Source organism: Colobus angolensis, unplaced genomic scaffold (assembly GCF_000951035.1).
Source record: "Colobus angolensis palliatus isolate OR3802 unplaced genomic scaffold, Cang.pa_1.0 Scaffold103, whole genome shotgun sequence".
Taxonomy (NCBI): Eukaryota; Metazoa; Chordata; class Mammalia; order Primates; family Cercopithecidae; genus Colobus; species Colobus angolensis.
Genome location: NW_012111253.1, coordinates 1,428,384 through 1,452,876, shown reverse-complemented (window position 1 = coordinate 1,452,876; position 24,493 = coordinate 1,428,384). Strand labels below are relative to the sequence as shown.

General features: G+C 39.5%; 1 protein-coding gene across 3 annotated transcripts in view; it reads right to left on the bottom strand.

The window, feature by feature from the left end:
- KIAA1958 (KIAA1958 ortholog) overlaps window positions 1-11,088 on the bottom strand; it is an 88,697-nt gene extending 77,609 nt beyond the window's left edge. For all 3 annotated transcript variants that reach the window (XM_011941828.1, XM_011941834.1, XM_011941839.1), the window contains exon 1: window positions 9,885-11,088. In XM_011941828.1, the coding sequence (XP_011797218.1) occupies window positions 9,885-11,058 (1,174 nt within the window). In that variant the 5' untranslated portion in view covers window positions 11,059-11,088. The remainder of the gene's footprint in view (window positions 1-9,884) is intronic.
- Between the last annotated feature and the right edge of the window lie 13,405 nt (window positions 11,089-24,493).

Sequence of the window (24,493 nt, the reverse complement as noted above, 5' to 3'; positions counted from 1 at the left end):
CAGTCAATCCTTCTGTTAAACTCTAGGTCCTTTTTGATTCTCATTTTAAAAATAAATGACCTCTTTAGGATATAACCTAGCAGTCTCGACTTTGGATAAGTGATCAGCATGATGTGACATAAAAGGAGAGGAAGGGGAAGCAGTCAGCAGTTTACACTACTCCCGTACCAACACAGGCAAAGGCAAGGGCAGGGAGCACGGTACAGGTCACCAACCCTGTCCCTCTCGGTTCACAAGGAGGGGGCCAGGTTCCCTCTCACCCGTCATAACTTCAACCAAACCATCTACCTTCTTTGTGTGTCATTTCCATCAGTAAAATAAAGGAAACCACCTCTCACTTTGTGCAACTCAGGCAATGTTGATCCTGGAACAAAAGTACTGCATAGATAACAGACGTTTTTGTGTTTTCTATTTATTCCAACAGAAGAGCTTTAAAAAAACTTTCCCATGACAGCATCTCATCACAATCGTAAGGAGAAAACCCAAAGTGTTAAAATTTGTGAGGATAATTCTCAAATTCCTTGACCATAAACAAATACACTAGAAGACAGTGGTAGTAACGTTTGCTTTCTAACAAAAATATTCCATATTCAGTAATAGCAATAATGTTACAATGTCTTCGTAAATATTCCACAAATTTATTTATGCTTCATGATCTATTTTTAAAAGTAATCACATTTTTAAACATCCAAAAAGTATATGGAATACCAGCTAGAGTATGTTTACCATGAACCAGAGGGCTTTGTATAGCTCAACTTTATCTCTATATATATATCAACCCTATAGGATTGCTTTATTATCATCTTTATCTTACAGATGAGAAAACTAAGCCACAGAAAGGTTAAGTAACTTGCTAAAGTAACCCAGAAAAGAAGGGGGCAGGGCTGGGATATGAATCCAGGCTGTTGTGTGAAAGAAAAAAAAGTTCAACCCTGAAGCACTGTGCTAAGGTTGCCTCCTGTTAACATAAACTCATGTTCCCATCACTCAGAATTTTTTTTTTTTTTTTTTTAAGAGACTGGGTCTTGCTGTTGCTTAGGCTGGTGTGCAGTGACACAACCATAGCTCACTGCAGCCTTGAACTCCTGGGCTCAAGTGATCCTCCCACCTCAGCCTCCCAGAGTGTTGAGTGCCCACCACTCAGATTTAATAAATGTTAGTATTTCACTATATATGTTACATATGTATTTTTAAAAATTATAGATTCAGTTCGTTTCCCATGTACCTGTTTCCATCACCCCTTCCTCAAAGAAAACCACTACTGTGTATCTGGAGTGTCTCCTTTAAGTGTGTGTGTATGTACAACACACACTACATCGTAATGCTCACGTGCTTTAAACAGGTATGGTATTATTCTAATATATAATAATGTTCTGCAACTTTGTCTTCCAAGATTTATCTACATTAGTAAGTGTACACCTGGCTGATTCGTCTAGTCCACTGAAAAATATATCACAATGTATTTATCTATTTCTCTACTGATAGACACTAAGGTTGTTAATTGATTTTTTTCTCCTGTTATCAAGAAGTCGCACTGTAGACCCCATACATATCTCCTTTTATATACTATGAAAAAGTCTAAGGCATTTAAAAATTGAATTCCAAGGTTGTATGATACACACACTTTAAACTTCATTAGATATTGTAAATTGCTCTCCAAAGTAGTTGTACCAATTTGTATTTCCACCAGCATGTCCCCATTTTCTCATACCTTCAATAACACTTGGGATAGTTAAGTGTTTTTTGTTTTGGTTTGGTTTTCTTTGCCTTTCTGACGGGACTAAGATAGTACCTTGTTGTTTTAATTTGCAACCCCGAGATCCCCCAGTCTGATGTGGAAGTATTTGACTGGCAAAGCCTAAGGTCACAGGACTGCCCTTGCTGAAATGTAAACCTGGAAAGCAAGTTTCTGGCATCTCCTATGGGGAGGTACAGATGCACAATGGAGGGAATTCTCTCACATAGACAGGAAGAGTGCTGAACAGACAGGAAGAGTGCTCAACGTTACTGGGTGGCCAGATGAAATGACAACATAGCTTGTAACCCCGAATTTCCTAGATCTCTGCTTCTTAAGCTCTAATGCATATACAAAGTCACCTGGAGATCTTTTTAAATGCAGACGATGATTTTGTGGGTCTGGGATGGAGCCTGAGATTCTGCCTTTTTTTTTTTTTTTCCGGAGAGATTCATTCAATAAACATGTAACATGCACCTGCCAATGCCAGAGAATACTATATGTGCTGCTTCAGTGACAGCTATGTACCATGTCACCGAATCCTTCCCTCCACCCTTCATAGGAAGCACAGGAGCTCATTCCACAGAACTAGTGGGTGCTGAACAGAAGCTGTCATCTTTGGTTATAGATTCGTTTTTTGTTTGTTTGTTAGCTTTTTCAGGGCTATCGCTGTTTCTCCTCCCTTTAGTTGAAATAAGAGCTGTTCTTTGGACTATGCCACTCTATCTGATCCTCTAAAAGATTAGAGGGCTGAGTTGTCACTTGCCTATTATAGTCCTTTGTCCTCTAGATCTCACGTGTGGATGGTGAGTAAGATCTGAAAGTGTCCTGAGACATGGCTTAGGTCTTCAGAAATGTCTATGTTCCCCTGAGCTGCCGAACCATTCAGCAGGTGAGAACAAATCACTCTTACTGCCATTCATATTCCACTCTCTCTGCTTTCTCTTGGTCTCTTGGCCACTCGGAGAGTGGAGCCTGGCCACCCGGAGCTTAGAGTCTGATGTGTTTATTTTTATTTTTTTCTCAGATCTCTCACAGATGAACAGAATCAAATGTATTTGAGTAGATTCCTTACTCTGGCCTTGAGACCTTAGTTAAGTCATTTCACTTCTCTGAAACTCAGTTCCCTCATTTGTAAAGTAATGATAATGTCTGCCTGTCAGGGTTATTGTGAGGACCAAATGCAAAAATGTAGGTAAAGCACTAAAGAGAGTACCTGACATATGATAAACATTCAATAAATGGATAATAGCCACCTTTATTAATATTTTTATTTTCATCATCATCATTAGATTGTGCTCAATACTCTGTGAGAACTAGATTCTAGTTTCATGTAGTTACACCCATGTGTCTACTAAAATATGATCCGTGGACCAGTATCACCACCAGCATTACCTGGGAGCGCATTAGAAATGCAGAGTTTCAGGAGGCCACGAGGAAAGACCAAAAATGCTGTGTCTGCCCGGCATTCCCGAAGTCCTCAGTGCCCAGGGCCAGCTCGGGGAGCAGGAGCGGAGATTAACAGGAAAGTTTGGAGCCTTATTTCCCTCACTCATCCAGGAAGCGAATCCTGGAAGTGATCTTTGGGGGGAATCTTCCCCACATGTAGGAAATTGTACACTAAAGGGGAAGGGAAGGAACACTGAACCCTGCTCACAGGCCTGATACCTTTCAACTCTAGTTATCCCATTTATCCTCTGCCACAATCCTGTTAGGAACTGGCAAGCTGAGATCTCAGAGAATGTGCAGCCACCCAAGAACGCCACCAAGGTGAGGTGAAGGGACTCACTGGAAGACTTGGTTTCCTTGGTCATGTCTGAAATCAGACCAGACTCAACTCTTCCCTGACAGTATCAGGCTTAGGAAAGGAAAGGTGTGGCAGTTACACTGTCACATTTTTTGCTCATTACTTGAGTAGTAAAGAGTTGGGATAGCACAAGAGGTGACTGTAGTCAATAAAATAATTGTACATTTTTAAATGACTAGAGGAGTATAATTGGATGGTCTGTAACAAAGGATAAATGCTTGAGGGGCTGAATACCTCCTTCTCCATGATGTGATTATTACACATTGCATGCCTGTATCAAAACATCTCATGTACCCCATAAATAAAAACACCTACTATGTACCCACAGAAATTAGAAGAGATGGGATTCCACCATGTTGGCCAGGCTGGTCTCGAACTCCTGACCTCAGGTCATCTGTCCGCCTTGGCCTCCCAAAGTGTTGGCATTACAGGCGTGAGCCACTGTGCCCAGTTAGTCTTGTTTCTTAAGAGGAGGCATATATTTCTCACGGAATAAAGAAATATATAAAGTATGTGTCCATGTAGATATATACATGTGTATGTATACACAAGCACACATATTTGTACATATTTCCACACTTAGAACACTTTTCCTATATTCGCTGCCTTTAAATAAAACACGTAACAACTCTTCCTATCTGCCCACATTAAAAAAAACTAAATGCTCAAAAGAAAACAAAACAAACCTCCCATAAACAGTAGTAGGAATCTCTGGTTTACTGCCCCTCTCAAGAATAATACCTAGAATGTTCTTGGAAGAATACTTCCACCCCTCGCCCACACTCAGCTATGTTGTTTGAGTAGGCTTGGTCTTAATACCATTTCCAGGGTGGGGGCCTGATCCCCCTATGAGTGGTTTAGGGGTGACTGGGAATGCTGTGACACAGGTTCTGTCTACTGCTGGACAAGAAACCAGCAGCACAACCATCTTGGGTCCATGCAGGGATCAGGTATAATGGGTGAATCTAATATGGAGGAAGGCAAGGTGGCAAATGGCAAGAGGGAAATTTGATACTGTCTGAGCCCGGATGAAAGTTGGTTTGAAAATCTGTCCTTGGGCTATAAGGCAGTTAGTTCTCTCCTTTAACTGATCCTAACTCAGATTTTCTGCTTCTGACAAGAGAAACCATTATCTATTGTGTCAACACAGACCAAATAACTGGCAGTAATATATACCTTAATCAATTTTTAAAAGCTCACTGAACTCAATTTTACATGAGTAATTTTTCAAAAAGCATATTAAGTGATTTAGACTACATTTCTCTTTCTGAATGTATTTTTTGTATAAAATACAATCACCATAAATTTATACAAATAAATACTCAAACAGTAAAAATTAGAAGAAAAAAATAAAGAGATCAATAAAAACAGAACTGAAAATAAAGAGACCCAATAATAAACAAAGACCAATAATAAACAAAAATGTGGTATATGAATCAATTCAGTGGAGAATAAGAATTATTCAACAAATGAAGCTGAGACATCTATCTGCAAAAATAGTAACATGAGGTTCTACCCCAAAATGTATTCTAATTGTAAAGTCAAATGTTAAAAAAAGAAAGGGAGAGGAGAGGAGAGAGAAAGAAAACCATAAAAGAACAAGAGGGAAGGCCGGGAGCGGTGGCTCAAGCCTGTAATCCCAGCACTTTGGGAGGCCGAGACAGGCGGATCACGAGGTCAGGAGATCGAGACCATCCTGGCTATCACGGTGAAACCCCGTCTCTACTAAAAAAAAATAAAACTAGCCGGGCGAGGTGGCGGGCGCCTGTAGTCCCAGCTACTCGGGAGGCTGAGGCAGGAGAATGGCGTAAACCCAGGAGGCGGAGCTTGCAGTGAGCTGAGATCCCGCGACTGCACTCCAGTCCGGGCAAAAGAGCGAGACTCCGCCTCAAAAAAAAAAAAAAAAAAAAAGAACAAGAGGGAAATACACAGAAATATTTATGTGATCCCAATGTATGGAAAGGACTTCCTAAGCAAAATACCAAAGACAGAAAAGATTGATTGACTGATAGATGCTGAAATAATCGCCTTCATAAAAATTAAGAAAATTCATACCTCAAAAAAGGTCATCAACAAAATTAAAAGCTAATGGTAAAGTGGAAAATGTAGTTCCAATACACATGAGAGACTGAGTTACTTGGGAAATGTATTTCCAATATACATGACAGATTATGAGTTACTATTTCTAATATATGCAGAATCCATATGAAGCTATCAGAAAAAGATAAATATATATTTTTTAAAAGAAAAAATATATATACATACAAATTTGATATACAAAAATCGATTGCTTATACCACAGAACTTCTGGGAAAAGAGCTGATTAATAAAAGGGATCCTCGCACAAAATCATAAAAGAAGCTATGTGTATGTGAGTATATTGAAGAAATATATATAATATACACACAAAACCCTAACTCATGATGCAATCCAAATTTAAATGTCATTATGACAAATGGCCCAAATTTACATAAAACCTCAAAAATTAATGGAATCCAAGCTACTAGTAGGTAGTCAATAATTCTTCTAATAATAGATGCCCTCTTTACTCATTGTTTGCTAAGATTTGGATTGAGCAGTATGGCAGGATTGACATGAAAATTAATGATTTTATCTATACCTTGATTAACATTTTATAATTTTATGAGTTCAGCTCTGAACAGAAGTAGGGATGATTTTCCACTACGGGAATCAAATTTAAATGGCAACAGTAAAACCGAACAAAATGGAACAATTTCTCTTTGTTTCTGGCTGACTCAATAGTGATTTGTCAAATTATTTATTTTAAAAATATTATCTAAAGATATGCAGTATTTCTGCAATGATCTGATAAAGATCCAGTACAGAGCATCCATTTTAAAAGAGCCTGACTTAGCTTTCAGAACCTGTCTTCTTTGCTTAGTCCCAAGTACGCTTTACATATTAACTATGTAAGGTCCATTTGTAACAAAGTCATTCACATAAATCTGGGTATGCTAGAGTGTAAATTTTTAAAAATCTATGTTTAGAAAGAAGATTACCTACTATAAATAAACATGCAAACACAAATACATAAATAAAACTTTAGAACACAGAATCTAATTAGGTACTAGAGTAAAAAGTAAATTTTATGTTAACTTTACACAGTTCACTCAAAAGAAAAATGTGAGTCTGAGTTTTATTTGTCCCCCTGCTGTTTCCAGTTCAAATAGTATTTCTCTAAAGTTAATGACATCTTAGCAATAGGATATCCTTCCTCAGAACAATGGATCAAAACATGAGGACCATCCTTGGAAAATCGTCATAACCAGTCTTCATACTGTTTTTCTTAAAGGTTCACCTCCAAGCCAAACTAATCCTCCTCTGAGAGTAAAGCCAAATCACAATTTATGACTGTACATAATACGTGCTCTCCTTGGGCATGCCTGCTTTTTATAGGTAATATAAGAAGTACAATTTCCATGAGGGAAGAAAAAAATCTAAGAGAATGTAATATACGCAATAATAAATGGATTAGTATTTTTTTTCAAATAGGCTGAATTTCTTTCCCAAAATAATGAGACAGTAATATATTCATATATGGTTTAGCAAAGCGCCTCAGTGCCTCATTTACTATCCATGAGGCAGATGCAGAAAAGTCTTGCATCTTGCTTTGCAGGAATGATTTAGTGAAAAGGTGTGCAACACAACTAATACTCTCACCAAACTGGGCACACTGGATCACTTGGCAAAATACATTTCTGAATTCCACCCTATTAAAATAATAATTTAAAAAAAGGCAGGAGGGCTCAAACAAATAAATAAACTAGAACCAGGTTCATAACAATTTAAGTGAAAAGGTACTACTTATATCCTACATATATTAAGAGTCAGATTTCCTAGAACAAAGACTTTCACCAGCCTAATAAAGATAACATTTTCTCTCATGATGAGATTAGCCAAGGACCACACTGCTATTCAATGATCAAAGTATAATTCATTAAAATATTTTTTAGAAGAAAGAAAGAAAAGGACTTATCCATGGGATGGGAGAAAATATTTGCAAATTATACACCTGATAAGGATCTCATATTCAGAATACATAAAGAACTCCAAAAACTCACCAATAGGAAGGCAATTTTAAAATGGGCAAAAGATTTGAGTAGATATTTCTCAAAAGAAAATATACAAATGGCCAACAAGCACATGAAAAAAAATTTCAATACCATTAGTCATTAGGGTAATGCAAATCAAAACCCCAATAAGATACTACTTCACACACCCAATAGGATATTTATTTATTTATTTATTTATTTTTTGAGACGGAGTCTCGCTCTGTCGCCCGGGCTGGAGTGCAGTGGCCGGATCTCAGCTCACTGCAAGCTCCGCCTCCCGGGTTTACGCCATTCTCCTGCCTCAGCCTCCCGAGTAGCTGGGACTACAGACGCCCGCCACCTCGCCCGGCTAGCTTTTTGTATTTTTTAGTAGAGACGGGGTTTCACCGTGTTAGCCAGGATGGTCTCGATCTCCTGACCTCGTGATCCGCCCGTCTCGGCCTCCCAAAGTGCTGGGATTACAGGCTTGAGCCACCGCGCCCGGCCTTATTATTTTTTTAAACATGAAAAATAACAAGTGTTGGTGACAATGTGGAGCAATAAGAACCTTTATAGATTACTAGTGAGGCTGTACAATGATGGAGCTGCTTGGGAAAACACTTTGGCAGCTCCTCAAAAAGTTAAATATAAAGTTATCACAGGATCCAGCAATTCCACTCCTAGGTGGTTACCCAAGCAAGATAAATATACACACTCACACAAAAACCTGTTCACGAATGTTCACAGCAGCATTATTCATAACAGCCAAAGGATGAACACAACCCAAATGTCCATCAACTGATGAAAGAAAAAATAAAATATGGTCTAGTCATACAATAAAATATTATTTGGCAATAAAAAGAAAAGAAATGCTACAACATGGATTAACCTTGAAAACATTATGCTAAGTGTAAGAGGGCAGTCACAAAAGACCACATAATATATGATTCCACATATATGACACATATAGAAGAGGAAAATCCATAGACAGAAAGTAGATTAGTGGTTGCCAGGAACTAGGAGGAGGGAAAAAGTGACTGTTAAAGGGTATGGGGTTTCTTTTTTGGGATGATGAAAATATTCTGAAATTAGATAATGGTGATGGTTGTAACAACGCTATAAATACACCAAAACCCATTGAATTGTACACTTTAAAAGAGTGAATTTTATGATATGTGAACGATATCTCAATAAAACTATTATTTAAAAAAGAGAAAAGTGAATAAACTGAAAAGCATGATCTTCAATCAGGACGGAAATATTTTCAGTGAATATCTTCTTAATAACACCATGACTATGTCTTCACAAAAATCATAAACTGAAGGTCTTCTTTGGGAATCTTAAGGTTGATACTAAAATTGGAAAAAAAGTTTGTAAAGCAACTTAATCCAAGGAAGTTTCAGGATAAAGGCACAGGTGCCTCAGGCTTCTAGGAAGCATTTCCCAAAATACACGACGTTCTTGAGAAGGGCTGAAATAATCTAAAACATGCCACAGATTTCTGCACATTTGTTTGTCCTTGTCCACGTTTCTATCCTCACCTACTAGATTTGAGTCACGAAGCCAAAAGCATGAGACCCAACCCCTTTATATACTAATGGTCCAGATTAAATAAATACTGAATGTCAGAATTAAAGAACATTAGAACATTAGAATTACAGGTGCAGGGGCCTCGTACAGTTATTTCACTCTCCTCTCAATCCATTCCAGTTAGGCTCGCAGATTCCAGAAATCCAAGTTTCCGTATTCTTTTAAATTTTAAGAGAAAAGATCAAATACCTCTTTTAGAAATGTCTATTGCTTTTTAAAAAAATTATTAACTACCACACCAACTAAAATGAATAGCACTGTCAAGTTGGCTCAGTCAAATAAATAATAATGGAAAAGCATTAGGTCTATTAAGATATGCCTACTCAACATCATTTTGGCTTCAAACAACAACTAAACACCTTGCTACTGATAGAAAAACATATTTTTAAAACTTTCAAAAATAACTTTACTATATAAAAATTCAGCTGACAGGTATCAACCTTAAATCTAATGCTATAGTATCAACAGAACAATCTTACAGCTGTCCTCTCAGCCCTCAGGTACGTCAACTGGTTATGGCCTTAATTCTTATGAATTTCCTTTATAGTATCACCTGGACATAACAGTCATTGTTTCTATCTTTCCATGACTAACAAAGGACTGAATTCTAGCAAACTGAGTGAATGGTTTTAGAAGTGCTGACGGCGCAGAATTCTGGCGTGCGTGGATGAGGGACTCGCTGTCACCTCATATGCCATACCTGGTATGCACTGTGCTGTGGCCTCAGTGGTTATGGCTGGAGCGACTGGGGGCTGCTGCTGACTGGAGCTCACTTCTGGCTCTGTGTTAACTGAGGGAGAAAGGGCTACCTCACAGGAGGAGACCTGGCTGGGCAGATGGGACAGGAACTCTTCAGAGGCAACTTGTTCATCCTGTCCAGGCAGCTGCAGGGCAGACAAGGGGATACTGATCTGTTTGTTAGGATGGGATGTGCTCACAGGCATTTGCATGGCCACCTGTTGGTTGGTGCCATGGGTACCACCAGGGGGGCCTCTGTTTGGTGAAGCCAGAGATACCCTAGCAGTCTTCTGGACAACTGGTCTGGAGATCACAGAGGGGGATGCAGACATACCATGTGGGTCTAGCTCCGTGCTGATGGCGGATGTGACATGGGGAACCAGTTTAGCAGACCCTACACAGGAGGGGCCAGCGTGAGTCTGAGGCTTGGGTTTTGCCATCTGCGTCAAGGACAGGGCTGGTCCATCCACTCCTCCTGTCAGTTCTGCATTTGCCACAATGTAATAATCTTCAGGGATTTCTTGTTTGATTTTCTTGATGATGACATCATTGCTGCATTCGTCAACCATCTGCACCTGGGAGCTTGAATGGAGGGAAGATGGGACTACCCCAGGTCTTTTGCGAGCAACGCTTTGAGGCCTTTGGGTTTGGGGTTCAAAGTCACTATCCTCATCTGTAACAGAAGACTCACAAACCATGTCAAACAGGGTGTTCTCATCTTCATATTCTTCAACAGTTTCATCCAGTTCAGAGGGCTCACTACAATAGGAGAAGTCACAAGAGTCTCTGGTCCGGTTACAGTCTAGCTTTGCTTTCACTGGTCTCCCAGGGTACCTTTCAACAGGGCTAGTCTGTGTCTCAGAGGGCACCCCGATTATACTGGGACTATCAGAGTTAAAACTTCTGTTATCCTGGAAACAGACCCTCTCTTGGGACCCAGCTCTGCAAGTAGCAGTTAGCGGCCAGTGATAAGCATGGCCAGCACTGCAGCCCCACATTGCTGTCAGGTTCCCATGGGAACCTTCAGAAAGCAAGTGTTTCAGGTTTGGAATGAGGCTGCAAATAGTCCCATGGCTGTGGGCCCAGCTGACCAATTTGGACAGATTCTCAGATGAGGTATGAAGACAATCCTCCATGTTACAGGATCAGCAGTGTCACTCCTAAAGAGAAATAATCAAAAGAAGAAGCCATTATTACCCAAGATATTCCTATAGCTCGATTACTTCAGTCTGTTCCAAATACGATCATTTGGCATTAAAAAGAAACGCACTTCAAAACTGAATCTAGTTAATGTCGCTGTAGATGAGCAGGGACTGGAAGAGAATACCAGGAAAAGTAAAAACAGCTGATGACTTATGGTTGTGGGATTTGGAGAAAAATTTTGTTAGTTTTCTTTATTGTTGTAATAATTCCTGCCTAAGGGGGAAAAAAAAAAGGAGAGAAAGAAAAAGAAACAAGCAATAAAGAGATGAGCTTTTCCATGGTACATTTTACGTCCAAAGTCACCGACAGAGAGGTTCAGATGGTCCCTCAATAATAAAATTGTGTCTATTACTTGCATTAACCAAGAGGATGCAGCTCCGATGACACCCTTTGACGTCAGAAATTTTGCTACTAGAGGCAGAGCCAACAAAGGAGGTTTGGATCCATCTTAGTTAGGATGGAGGTCAGAGAAAGGACGCCAGTCCTCTGCTGGGCACCAGAAGATAACGCAACTAGGAGTCCAAGGAGAGGATCAGGAGCTCGATTTGAGAAATGGGAAAGAAAAGTATTCAGCAGAGAAGGGAGAACAGACCGGGAGAAGACCTGCTGGAGGAGCAGGCTGTAGACTGAAGAAGCAAGGATGGGGAAGCGGGAGGCCCTGCTCTAACCACTCTTAGGATCAGGCTTCCTGTCTCCTGGCTGTCTACAATTCCCTGAAATATTGCCTTTCATCCCACCGTTAGAGGTTACAAAGTATGTCTGGTGTTTTCCACCATCTGAGGGTCCCGTAAAGCCAAGCATAATCAACCATCAAACAGAAGCAAATCATTCCTTATTAGGCAGGAGACAAAAAGAAGCCCTTGTTACGAGTCCCTGAAGAGTGAGGACAACATGATGGGTAGGAAACTGAAAGGTGACATGTGGAGTCTGCAAGGGGCTGGAAAGGTTAGTAAGGCTCTGCCAAGAGGTGGGTCCTGGGAGCACTGGGCAGGGAGGCACAGGAATCTTTAGCGTGATTTTATTGGCCCTGGCTATCTGCAGCTGTGGGTGACAAGAGGTGACTCGCTGGTGCTCTGCACTCAGGCACCATGGTCTAACCACAATGTCAGGTGGTTACACCAAAGAGGACAGACACCTGAGCCATTCCCTGACCTGACTCCATGGCACCCTGTCAGGGAGGTTAGGTAGGTTCAAATCCTTTAACATACTATTAAGGTCTCTGTTGATGTGGCCATGGCCACCTCTCAAGCCTCATTTCCTATGACCATGGCCTCTTCCCATACTTCTTGTGGTCCCCTCTTCTCTAAACTCCCTACTGGTGAGAAACTCATTCTTCTGCTTGATACGCTGCCCTTCTCTTTCCTCACCTGGCCAGCCCCTTCAAAACTGAACCTGGGGCTACCTCCTACTGGCATCTTTCCAGACCCCCTTTCTGCATCAGAGATTTATTTAGCTTCCCTTCACCCATGCCCGTATCATCTCAAGGGATTTGCCTTTGCTGTACTATTATCATTGATTTGCTTGTCTGTCTCTCAGACCTAAGAATTTCCTGAAGGCAGAAACTATGACTTAATTATTCACTCATGAGGACTTACTTGGGGATATGGAAATTCATAAGGTTCTTGGGACATTATAACCTATTGTCTAGTATGCAGTCGTTGTCGAATAAACGAATGAAGAATGAATGAATGTTTACATACTGCCAGCAGCATCAACACTTATAAAGTGAACGTATAAGACTCTCAAGTAAGACACATAAATTTTCCTTGGATCACTTTTATTATAATCATTCAAGGGATTAGACGATTTTCTCCCAGATAGTGTAACCAAAACCCAGCCACCTTGTATATGTAGAAGAGCGACAGATGAGCACCCAGAGTTCATGAAGCAGCCAAGTAAACGGAAAGAACAGTGACTGGCATGGGAGTCAGGAACATGAAATCCCAAGCCTGGAACTGCTCCCTGTGGTCTCAGACAAGGTACTAATTATCTCTAAGCCTAAAATGCCAGGACTACATGATCTTACGTTTCCTTCATACTCTAGCATACTCTAGAAATTTAGACTTATTTATGTTTCTTTCATATAACTTTGGTTAAAGTAGAAATGTAAAAAAAAAAAAAAAAAAAAGGACATACACTGGTTTGTTCTGAACTTTTTTTTTTGTTTTTTTTTTTGGTAGGGACAGGGGTGTCCCTAGGTAGCCCAAGCTGGTCTTGAACTGGGCTCAAGCAATTCTCCTGTCTCAGCCTCCCAAAGCTCAGGGATTACAGGCATGAGTTACTGCACCCCAGTCTGTTTTGAACTTAACATAGCTATTAATATTTAATTGGTGTGGCAGAGACTGCTAATTTGCCTACCCAGTGTCTGTTCTCTCTTAGTCCTCATAGAGAGTCCAAATTTGTTGAGGCAGCAGTGTGCTCACTTAAGTATTTTTCCCAGCTTCTCCTGGAGCAAGGATGGCTCTATGACACAGTCATGGTCAAGGACACGTAAATGGAACAGATTTGGATCATAATCCTGAAAGACAAAATTCTGAATGCCAAATGTTGAAATCCCGAAAGATCAAAATCCCTAAAGTCTAACATCCCCAAAATCACAATCATAGGATAGCTACATCATGTTAGGTGGAACTACTACCTTGTTATTGTCTTTATTTGGAAATTAAGTACGGTTTAAGGAAATGCATATGAGTGATAAACTGACATGGGGTGAACTTGTGGACTTAAATTTAGGTGTCAATTTGACTGGATTAAGGAAGACTTAGAAACCTAGTAAAGCATTATTTGGGCGTGTGTCTGTAAGGGTGTTTCCAGGAGAGATTAGTGTGTGAGTCTGAGTGGATTATGTGAAGATCTCGCCTGAATGTTGGCGGGCACCATCTAATCAGCTGGGGCCCCAGAGAGAACAAATACAGAAGGTGAATTGTTCTCTCTCTCAGAGCTAGCACAGGCTTCTCTTTCGCTGCCTTGGACATCAGAACTAGAGGCCTCCAGTCTTTGGACTCTGGGACTTATGCCAGCAGTTCCCAGGTCCCGGCCTTTCAGCCTCAGGCTGAGAGTCACATCATCAGCTTCCCTGGTTCTGAGGCCTTTGGATTTGGACTGAACCACTATACCAGCATCCCAGGGTCTCCAGCTAGCAGACAGCCTGTTGTAAGACTTTTCAGCTACATAATCGCATGAGCCAGTTCCCCTAATAAATCCCCTCTCATGTATATATGCATATTCTATTAGTTCTGTCTCTCTGGAGAATCTTGACTAATACAGATTTGGTACTGGTAAAGCCAAGTATCATTCCTTCTTACTGAATTCCTTACAACACAACAGAAGAGACTACGAAATGTTCCCTTGCAAAAGGGCTGTGATAAGTTAAATATACAAGGTTACTAAATGGTGAAAGATAAAAGTTTAAATGCTAATTATTATTGGTGCTGCACAAGCAGAAAATTGCTTAACTGCAGCAGCCAAGCGATAAGCACTTTCAGATGGATAGTATATACTTACAAAATTTGTAGACCACAACCACTCTCCAAATACAAGTGCAGCAAGTGTTTCAAAGATCACAGAAGTGAAAACACAGGCCAAAAGTACAAGAAATCTCCCGGCCAAATTATTCAATAGTGTAAGACTTCTGCCCCTTCACGTATAGCACCATGCTTCCATTCAAAAACACCCTTCAGCAGAGAATAAAAAGAATTCAACAAGCTCAGTGACCTTCTGAATCAAAGATACTTGTTGATACTGAGGTTCCTCAGTGTTAAACAAACAAAAAACTTTAAATGGTGAACTAATCTTGACTAGTGATTTGACTGTCAAAGAATACAGGTTTCTTATATTTACCACTAAATCTAACATAGAAGAACTAGTACATGCTTCACTTTAGCTAAGAAATTGCACTTTCGAAATCGTTCCCACTGTTTCTCAGCCATATACAATTCATGTCCCTGTTAGATCTGAAAATTCTAGAACTTATCCACTCAATTATATATTAATGACAAGAAAAAGTAGGCCGGGCACGGTGGCACAAGCCTGTAATCCCAGCACTTTGGGAGGCCGAGACGGGTGGATCACGAGGTCAGGAGATCGAGACCATCCTGGCTAACATGGTGAAACCCCGTCTCTACTAAAAAATACAAAAATCTAGCCGGGCGAGGTGGTGGGCGCCTGTAGTCCCAGCTACTCGGGAGGCTGAGGCAGGAGAATGACGTAAACGCGGGAGGCGGAGCTTGCAGTGAGCTGAGATCCGGCCACTGCACTCCAGCCTGGGTGACAGAGCGAGACTCCGTCTCAAAAAAAAAAAAAAAAAAAAAGAAAAAGAAAAAGAAAAAGTAAAGCACTTAATAAATGCTTATTTGGGCCAGGTGCAGTGGCTCACGCCTGCAGTCCCAGCACTTTGAGGGGCCGAAGTGGGCGGATCACCTGAGGTCAGGAATTTGAGACCAGCCCGGCCAACAGCCAACTTGGTGAAACCTCGTTTCTACTAAAAATACAAAACAAAATTATCCAGGCATGGAGGCGCACAACTGTGATCCCAGTTACTTGGGAGGCGGAGGTTGCAGTGAGCCAAGATCATGCCATTGTACACCAGCCTGGGCGACTAGAGTGAAACTTGTCTCAAAAAAAAAAAAAAAAAAGAATTCTAAAAGTGAATTTCAAAGTGTTACCAATAGTTTGTGTTTCCCATTCAGCCTAATGCATTTGGCAGGAAATTCAGATGAGCGGATTGGCTACAATGATATGGCAACGATACAAACTTCAGTTAAAAGCTTTGTTTGCCTGCACTGGCATTCCTTTCAGCAGATGACATTCCAGAAGCTTTTAATGAATTAAAGCCATATTGCCTGAAGAAGCCAGCAAAGTACTGACTAGTTGAAAAATAATTATGTGCACAATAGGATAAGAAGACACTTAATGCAATGGTGTTGCTGTTCCATCACCAGTATTGCTTCCGCCAAATTTGTGGTCTGTGTATGGAGTACATGTAGAATGGATTTCCACCTACCCACAATACAGAAGCATGGCACAGAAAACAGGGAAATTTAATAGGCAATGCTCATGTTGTTGTATATGGAATCATACAAGAATTTCAAAAAGAACAGTACCACATGTAGAAGGAACATGAATGTATTCTCCAATGACAGCCATGTCCTAAAAGAAAAAAAGCAGCTATTTGTCAAGATGCAAGACTTCAAAATATAGTTAATGATCATGAAAGTCGGCCAGTTCTTACAAACTACCTCCATGCAACTGCTCTAATATATCCCTGTAACACACATTTTCATATGTCATTTTTTTTTTTTTTTAGTTTTCCTACTCTTAAATCGGCAGCCCTATTTTTTTTTTCTTTTTTTTTTTTTGAGACAGGGTCTTGCTCTGCTGCCCAGGCTGGAATGCAGTGGTGAGATCACAGCTCACTGTAACCTCTGCCCCCCAGGCTCCAGTAACCCTCCCACCTCAGCCTCCCTAGTAGCTGGGACCACAGGTGTGCACCACCACGCCTGGCTAATTTTTGTATTAAATTTTTTGTTTGTAGAGATGGGGTTTTGCCATGTTGCCCAGGCTGGTCTTGAACTCCTGAGTTCAAGCGATCTACCTCAGCCTCCCAAAGTGCTGGGATTTCAGGCTTGAGCCACCATGCTGGGTCAAGCATTATTTCTCTTACAACGTGCTATGCTATGTATGTAATCTTACCATTTCCAAAACTGGAGGTATGAACATTGGGAAGACTCACAGAGTTCTAATTTATTTTATGTACTTTTTGCAAATTTGACTCCAAAAAGGTACATTACCACAATGTTGACTTTGTGTATAAGCATCGTGCGTGTACATAAAAGCACTGAAATGTCCTTAATAAATGAAGAGATGTCCTTTCATACATCTGCATTGTGAAAAATAAAATTTCTCAAGATCTTAGCTCTTTAGGTAACTGCATATGCAGTGGTGACCCATCACAGTTTTGATGGATCTCATCAAAAGACTTAGGTTGTCCGTCACAGTATTTCAGATGACCTCAGTTGTAAAAGCTACTCCTTCATGAACATGGTTCATCTGTTCATGACTGTTAGACCCATGCAACTGTCATTAGTATACCTGCGTGTTTCTGTTTATAAAAATTTGTATGCTAATATTGCCTATCTTATTTTATAAAGAGACCTATGAAGTGTTCTGCCGTGTTTTTATGTTTCTCAAATAAGTCCCTTTTTAAAAATGTAAAATAAGTATCTTTTAAATTTTTTCCAGAACTGCATTTTCGGGATTTTGATCTTTCAGGATTGATTTTCAGGATTTTAGACTTTAGGGATTTTTATTCAGGATTATGGTGCTCATAGTTGTTTCCTTCCAGATTATAATCAGCTCCTATATGGAAGTCACTGGGTGGGGTTTTGGGAAAGCCCTTGAAACACAGATTTGTCTGGTTTTTACCTTTTCCCCTTAGTTCTTTCCCTTTCTTTCCAAGTGGAAAAAGATAGGATGACCGGAGCTACAGAGGCCTCCTGGGAGCATAAAGAAGAACTTAAGAATGGCAGAGAACATCAAGAAAGAGCTTCATTCCCTGGTGACACCATTGAGCCACAACATCAGCTCTGAACTGCCTGCTTCAGGGATCCTTATTATTCATAAGGGAAAGATGTACTCCTGGTCTTGTTTAAGCCACTGTTGTTCGAGTTTTCTCTTGTTTTTGTTTGTTTTGTTTTGTTTCACCCTGTCTTATGGAGCTGGGGAATTGTTTGTTACATATAGCTGAACTCAATTACTAATTAATACATAAAAAATAATACACTCTTCCCTGATTTTTGATAGAGTATAATCCTTCATTTACTCTGCACCATACTCTGGTACAATTGTTACTCAGATTAGACTCCAAAAATAAATTCTTGGAAGGTCCTTAATTCTATGTCATAATATTTTTACCACTTTCATTTTTATTGTAATAAAAAATAATTAATACGAGCATATTATTAATCATCTAAATAATCATATAGTCATGTACTGCCATGTAATTTCAACACCCCTTTGCCTCACATTAGGGCCCACCTTAAGTGACATCACTCAACTTCCAATTTGTTAGAAAACCTGTTCATGCTGTATTCATCTTAGCACATATAAATAAAACATTTATCTTTTGCACTAATAATTTTAAAACAAAAGGCATCCTGATTTGACATTATAAAAATAACATAATGTGACACTGGAGTAATATACTACTTTTAAGAGTCGTAGGGCAATGAGAAAAGAAAAGGAGTTGAAATAAATACTACATGTCCATAGAAAATCATATACATTACAGCACAGTATTTTTTGAGGTAGGGTCTCACTCCACTGCCCAGGCTGAAATGCAGTTCACTGTGTTCTTGAACATCCAGGCTCAAGCAATTATCCTGCCTTAGCCTCCCGAGTAGCTGGGACTACAGGCATGCAATTTATGGCACAATATTTGAATGAAGATGTTGGTACAGTCTAAAAATGTAAAAATGTGGCAGAATCAAGGCACCAAACTGTAAAGGCACGTAGAACTCTTAAAGAACCTATTAACCAGGTAGAAGCTACTATACAATAGTACCTTTGCTGAAGGCCCTCATAGCTATAATAATAAAATGCTAAAGTGAAAATAAAAGACAAAGTGGATAAAATTATAAATTTTATTAAAGATTATACATTTAATTTTATTAATATTCACTAACCTTTAAGAATCAAAAGGTAGGCCGGGAGCGTGGCTCATGCCTGTAATCCCAGCACTTTGGGAGGCTAAGACAGGCAGATCACGAGGTCAGGAGATTGAGACCATCCTGGCTAACACAGTGAAACCCGCCCCTACTAAATACACAAAACATTAGCCGGGCGTGGTGGCGGGCACCTGTAGTCTTAGCTACTTGGGAGGCTGAGGCAGGAGAATGGCGTGAACCCGGGAGGCAGAGCTTGCAGTGAGCCAAGATCGCGCCACTGCACTCCAGCCTGGGCGACAGAGCGAGACTCTGTAAAAAAAAAAAAAAAAAAAAAAGGATCAAAAGATAGTAAACATTAAGTTGCTTTTATTACATTCTTAAATCCGTTGCCAATCTCATGGAGAGGCTCTTAAACTTTGAGTACCATAAAATGAAAATATTTTTCCAGAATTACTATTAATATATTTCATCCTGGCAACCATGTTGACTAGTAGTTTTAAGAGCATAATTAGCTGATATATTAAGGCAATTAAATATATTGAGTCAAAAGAATAGTTATCACTATACTTCAATATATTGTAAGTTTCATACAAATTGAAATCAACAACAAGACAACCAAGGTATTTTCAAAATTCTGAGAATAAAGTTTTTAAAATCTACTGATTCCCATCAGTAGTCAATGATAACCTCTATGCTGAAAAACAATGCTCCTTCTACATTGTCAAGAATTAAAAAATAACTTCAGGTGGCATTTTCCCATATCTGACATGGGCAATGTTTGGATAAGACACTTACAGAGTTATCAAGTGACGCCTGATTAAAAACTGAAATTCAGGCCAGGTGCAGTGGCTCATGCCTGTAATCAATCCTAGCACTTTGGGAGGCCAAGGCAGAGGATCATTTGAGCCCAGGGGTTTGAGACCAGCCTAGGCAAGATGGTAAGACCCTGTTTCTACAAAAACAAAAACCAAAAAACCCTGAAATACACGGAGTTCTAGCTGGTAGAGTTTAGATTAAGTATAATACACCATGTTAGCAAAGCTATGAACTTAGGCAAGTAGACATTCTATGTATTAGCATGTATATTATGAAAGCCAAACTCAGAAGCACATTAAATATCAAATCAGACTTTCTACCATTAAACCCAAAATTAATCATTAGGTTTCAGAAGAACAATAACACAACAATACTTACAACTAAAGCTAGTATTTTTTAGACAATTCTTATTTGCCAAGCACTGTTAGGCCCTGTCACACCAAAAATCCTAATTATTATCAATAATTCTAATTTGACTAAGTTAGTTAAATTATCCTCGTTTTATAAATAAATAAATCACTTGCACAAAGTAAATGGCAGAGCCAATATGTGAACTTAAGTCTTACTCTAGAATCCATGCTCTTATTTATAGTACATGGCCATTGGTATTGTAATAGTAGGAAGACACTGTCTCAAGTCTGGTTCCCTATAAATTAATGTTGCTAATTTGATCTTATCTGGTTTGACAGACTTAAGTTGAATTTGTAAGTATATTTTGATTTATAGCTATATCAGAACTATAAATTTTATGTTTACATGTATTTAAGTAGCATTACAATAAAAATTATTTAAGCCAGCACTAGTCACAAAGAAGGTCCATGAAAATACTTTTTCTTTCAAAAGTTTGAGAAAAATACAGAAAAAAAAAGGTAGGAAAGGATTATGTCACTTTTTCAAAAAATGACAAAACTAATTAGCAATGAAATAAGTGAGTCCCTAGTTAGCTTCCGCCTGACTTCAGTTACAACAATCTACCCAAAAATCCTTGTAATCTCTCTCTTTACAAGGTTCTGAACCTTTTAGAGTTTGTTGTTGCTGTGTTTTAATACCACCAGATGTCAACTGCTGATGCATGACAAAAATGACATAAAAAGAAACAGAAAACCTAAGTAACTACATACCTATGAAAGAAATTGACTGAAAACTAAAAACCTTCTCCAAAAAGAAGGCTCAGGTGGTTTCACTGGTAAATTCTATCAAACATTCAAGGAAGAAATAACACAAAAATTATGCAAATATTTTCAAAAATATGAGGGGAAGAGAAAGCACTTCCCTCAACTTGTTTTGAGAATGCCAGCATAACTTTAATACCAAAACCTGACAAAGCCAATATAATAAAGATAATTATAGATCAATATTCCTCATGAGCATTGATGGTAAAAATCCTTTACAAAACACGAGCAAATGTAATTCAACATAGTAGCAGTCTACAGGAAAAAAACCACACAATCATTTCCATAGATGCAGAAAAAAGCATTTGACAAAATTCAGTACCCATTTATGATAAAACAAACTCTTAGCAAACTAATAATGGTAGGGAATTTCCTCAAATCGATAAAGGGCATCTATAAAAAATCTATAGCTAATATATTTAATGTAAAAGACAATTACTTCCTTTTAAGATGAGGAATAAGGTAGGAATGCCCAGTTGTATCACTCTTATCCAATACTGTACTAGAGGTCCTAGCACTGAAATAATATAGTTGGGGAGGGAGGAGAAAAGGCAGAAAAATTGGAACAAAAGAAGTAAAACTGATCCTATAATATATGTAAATAATATGGCTGTTCATGCAGAAATCACCGAGAATTCAAAAAGCAACTGCCAGAATTCATAATTGAATTTAGCAAAGTAACAGGACACAAGATTAATATTAAAAGCTCAAATATTTCCTACATACTAGCAGTAAAATATTTAAAAATTATATTTAAAGAAATTCTACTTATAGTAGTGCCAAAATATATGCCAAGGAATAATTCTTACAAAAGATGCCCACGACTTCTATACTAAAAACAACAAAACAATGCTGACAGAAATTAAACATGACCTAAATAAACAGAAAGATACACCATATTAAGGGACTAGAAGAATCAAAATCATTAGGTTTGTAGTTATTCCCAAATTTATCTATAGGTTTGATGCAATTCCAATCATGAAGGTCTTGGAAGTCATGTTAAAGACTTTAGACTTTATTACAGAGATAAGAAAATATTACAGGCTCACACCTGTAATCCCAATACTTTGGGAGGCCAAGGTGGAAGGATCACTTGACTCCAGGAGTTCAAGACCAGCCTGGGCAACATCATGAAACTTTGTCTCAATTTAAATTCTCTCTCCCTCTTTGAGAGAGAGAGAAAAAAAGTTAAGATGAAAGGGAATTACATGTTTGAGCCTAAATTGTGATTTACAACACATTCATAAAGGCTAGGTGGCTCATGCCTATAATCTCAGCACTCTGGAAGACCAAGGTGGGAGAACTACTTGAGCCCAGGAGTTTGAGAACAGCCTAGATGACATAGCAAGACTCCGTCTCCACAAAAAGAAAAAAAAAAAACCTGATGTAACTTCTACCTCCCCTAAAACAAAAACAAAAAGAAGGAAAAGACATACAATGAATTCTGACAGATCTCAACAGTATGTTTCAGATTACCTATAAACCTTGTTTACAGAAGAATGAATACAGAAGGAAGTCAGACCATTCAAGTGCAAAGCAGAGAATCAGCAACATTCTCCACTGACCAACACAGATAAATTCTGGGTCTCTTCAAAGGGCCTCAGTGGCAGAAGTTCCAAATATTCTGAATAGGTGAGGATCACATTAGGCTTTCTAGACTCTCAACTGCCCTGCCCTCAACCCAAAGTGATAGGCATAAAACTTAAAAAGTTCTGCCCCCAGACTATTCTGGGTGTGTGTGAGATACCCCCTCCTCATGTGAGCTGGGACAGTGCAGGGGTGAAGAGCCTGGACTCCACTGCCAGATGGCCTGGGTTTAAATCCTAGCTCCGGCCACTTGCTAGCTATGTAACCTTGGGCAAGTTATTTTGCCTCTGTGTCCCTTAGTTTCCTTATCTGTAAAATGACAATAATACTGACTTCACAGTGTTATTATGAGAATTAAATGAATTTATATCTATAAAATGTGAAAAAAATAATCACTTCATACTTGTTCACCTGAAATTAGGGGCTTTCCCCCAACTCTGGTGGTCTACCATGCAACTACAGAGAATAATACACAATATAGCACAATACACGCATGAAGTGAGGCCCAGACAGTGAACATATACAATACAGCACAGTGTACTTAGGCACAAATGAAGTTCTCATTTAACATTCTGACTCCTTAGACTCAAGTCACTCCTAAATTTAAAGGCTCATTTACCCAGACATCTCTGTCTCTGGGAGCCATGCAAATAGGCTCTTAGGCCAACTATATGATCTATTCTGCAGCTCTCTGAACCATTGATCCGTCAATCCCAGAGTGTCTTTTTTATTTTTTTGAGACATAGTCTCACTCTGTCACCCAGGCTGCAGTGCAATGGCACGACCTCAGCTCACCGCAACCTCCGCCTCCCGGGTTCAAGCTATTCTCCTGCCTCAGCCACTTGAGTAACTGGTGATACAGGTGCCCACACCATGCCCGGCTAATTTTTGTATTTTTAGTAGAGACGGGGTTCTACTATGTTGGCCAGGCTGGTCTCAAACTCCGGAACTCAGGTGATCTGCCCGCCTCAGCCTCTCAGAGTGCGGTGATTATAGGCATGAGCCACTGCACCCAGTCCGAGTTTCTTTTAAGATAAATCATATGGGCTTTTCAGCAGAATTTCTATTCAATAAATATTGTATGACAGTGGGCCACTAGGCACTGGGAACACTGCCATTAATAAGACAGTCATGAACTGTGCTCACATGGAATTCATGGTGACAAGGCAGGAAGAAATAAAGAACTAATGATACAAGAAATAATTTTGCTGCAATTCTATTAAGAATTTTGCAAAGACAGGCCAGGCGTGGTGGCTCACACCTGTAATCCCAGCACTTTGGGAGGCCGAGGCGGGCGGATCACGAGGTCAGGAGATTGAGACCATCCTGGCTAACACAGAGAAATCCCATCCCTACTAAAAATACAAAAAATTAGCCGGGCGTGGTGGCGGGTGCCTGTAGTCCCAGCTACTTGGGAGGCTGAGGCAGGAGAATGGTGTGAACTTGGAAGGCGGAGCTTGCAGCGAGCCGAGATTGTGCCACTGCACTCCAGCCTGGGCAACAACAGCAAGACTCCGTCTCAAAAAAAAAAAGAATTTTGCAAAGACAGTATCCTGAGTGCTAAGAGAGCATAAAACCATAAAAACCTGTTCCATTTTCAGTGTAAGCTTCTCTGAGAAAGTGGTATTTAAGCTAAGAGCTGAAGAATTAGCAAGAATTCACAGATGAAGAAGGGAGAGGACAGACAGAGAAAAGGTTTTTCCAGTCAGAATGAAAAGCACAACCAGAAGTCCTAAGAAAGATTCTGGAAGTCTTCCATGATACCTATCAAAAGTTATCCACCCTTAGCAACTACCCTGCAACATTCTAGCATCCCACATAGACTCAGGATAATAGATGCCATGATCTAAAGTAATATTTACCCTAACCACTTCTACCATGCTTCACCTACCCATCTCCTAACAAATGCTGCTCACCAGCTCTTTGACAAACTGATCCAGTTAAAGTCCTAACTTGAAATATAGTTATGCAATGCAAACTAGTTATACCTTTGCCAAGACAATTAATTTTTTAAATAATCTGTAATATAATTCCCACGGCCGTGCAAAACAAACACCTTGATCTTAGTAAATAATTTGATACTGATACTATATCAAAAATGCAAGGCCAGGTGTAGTGGCTCACGCCTG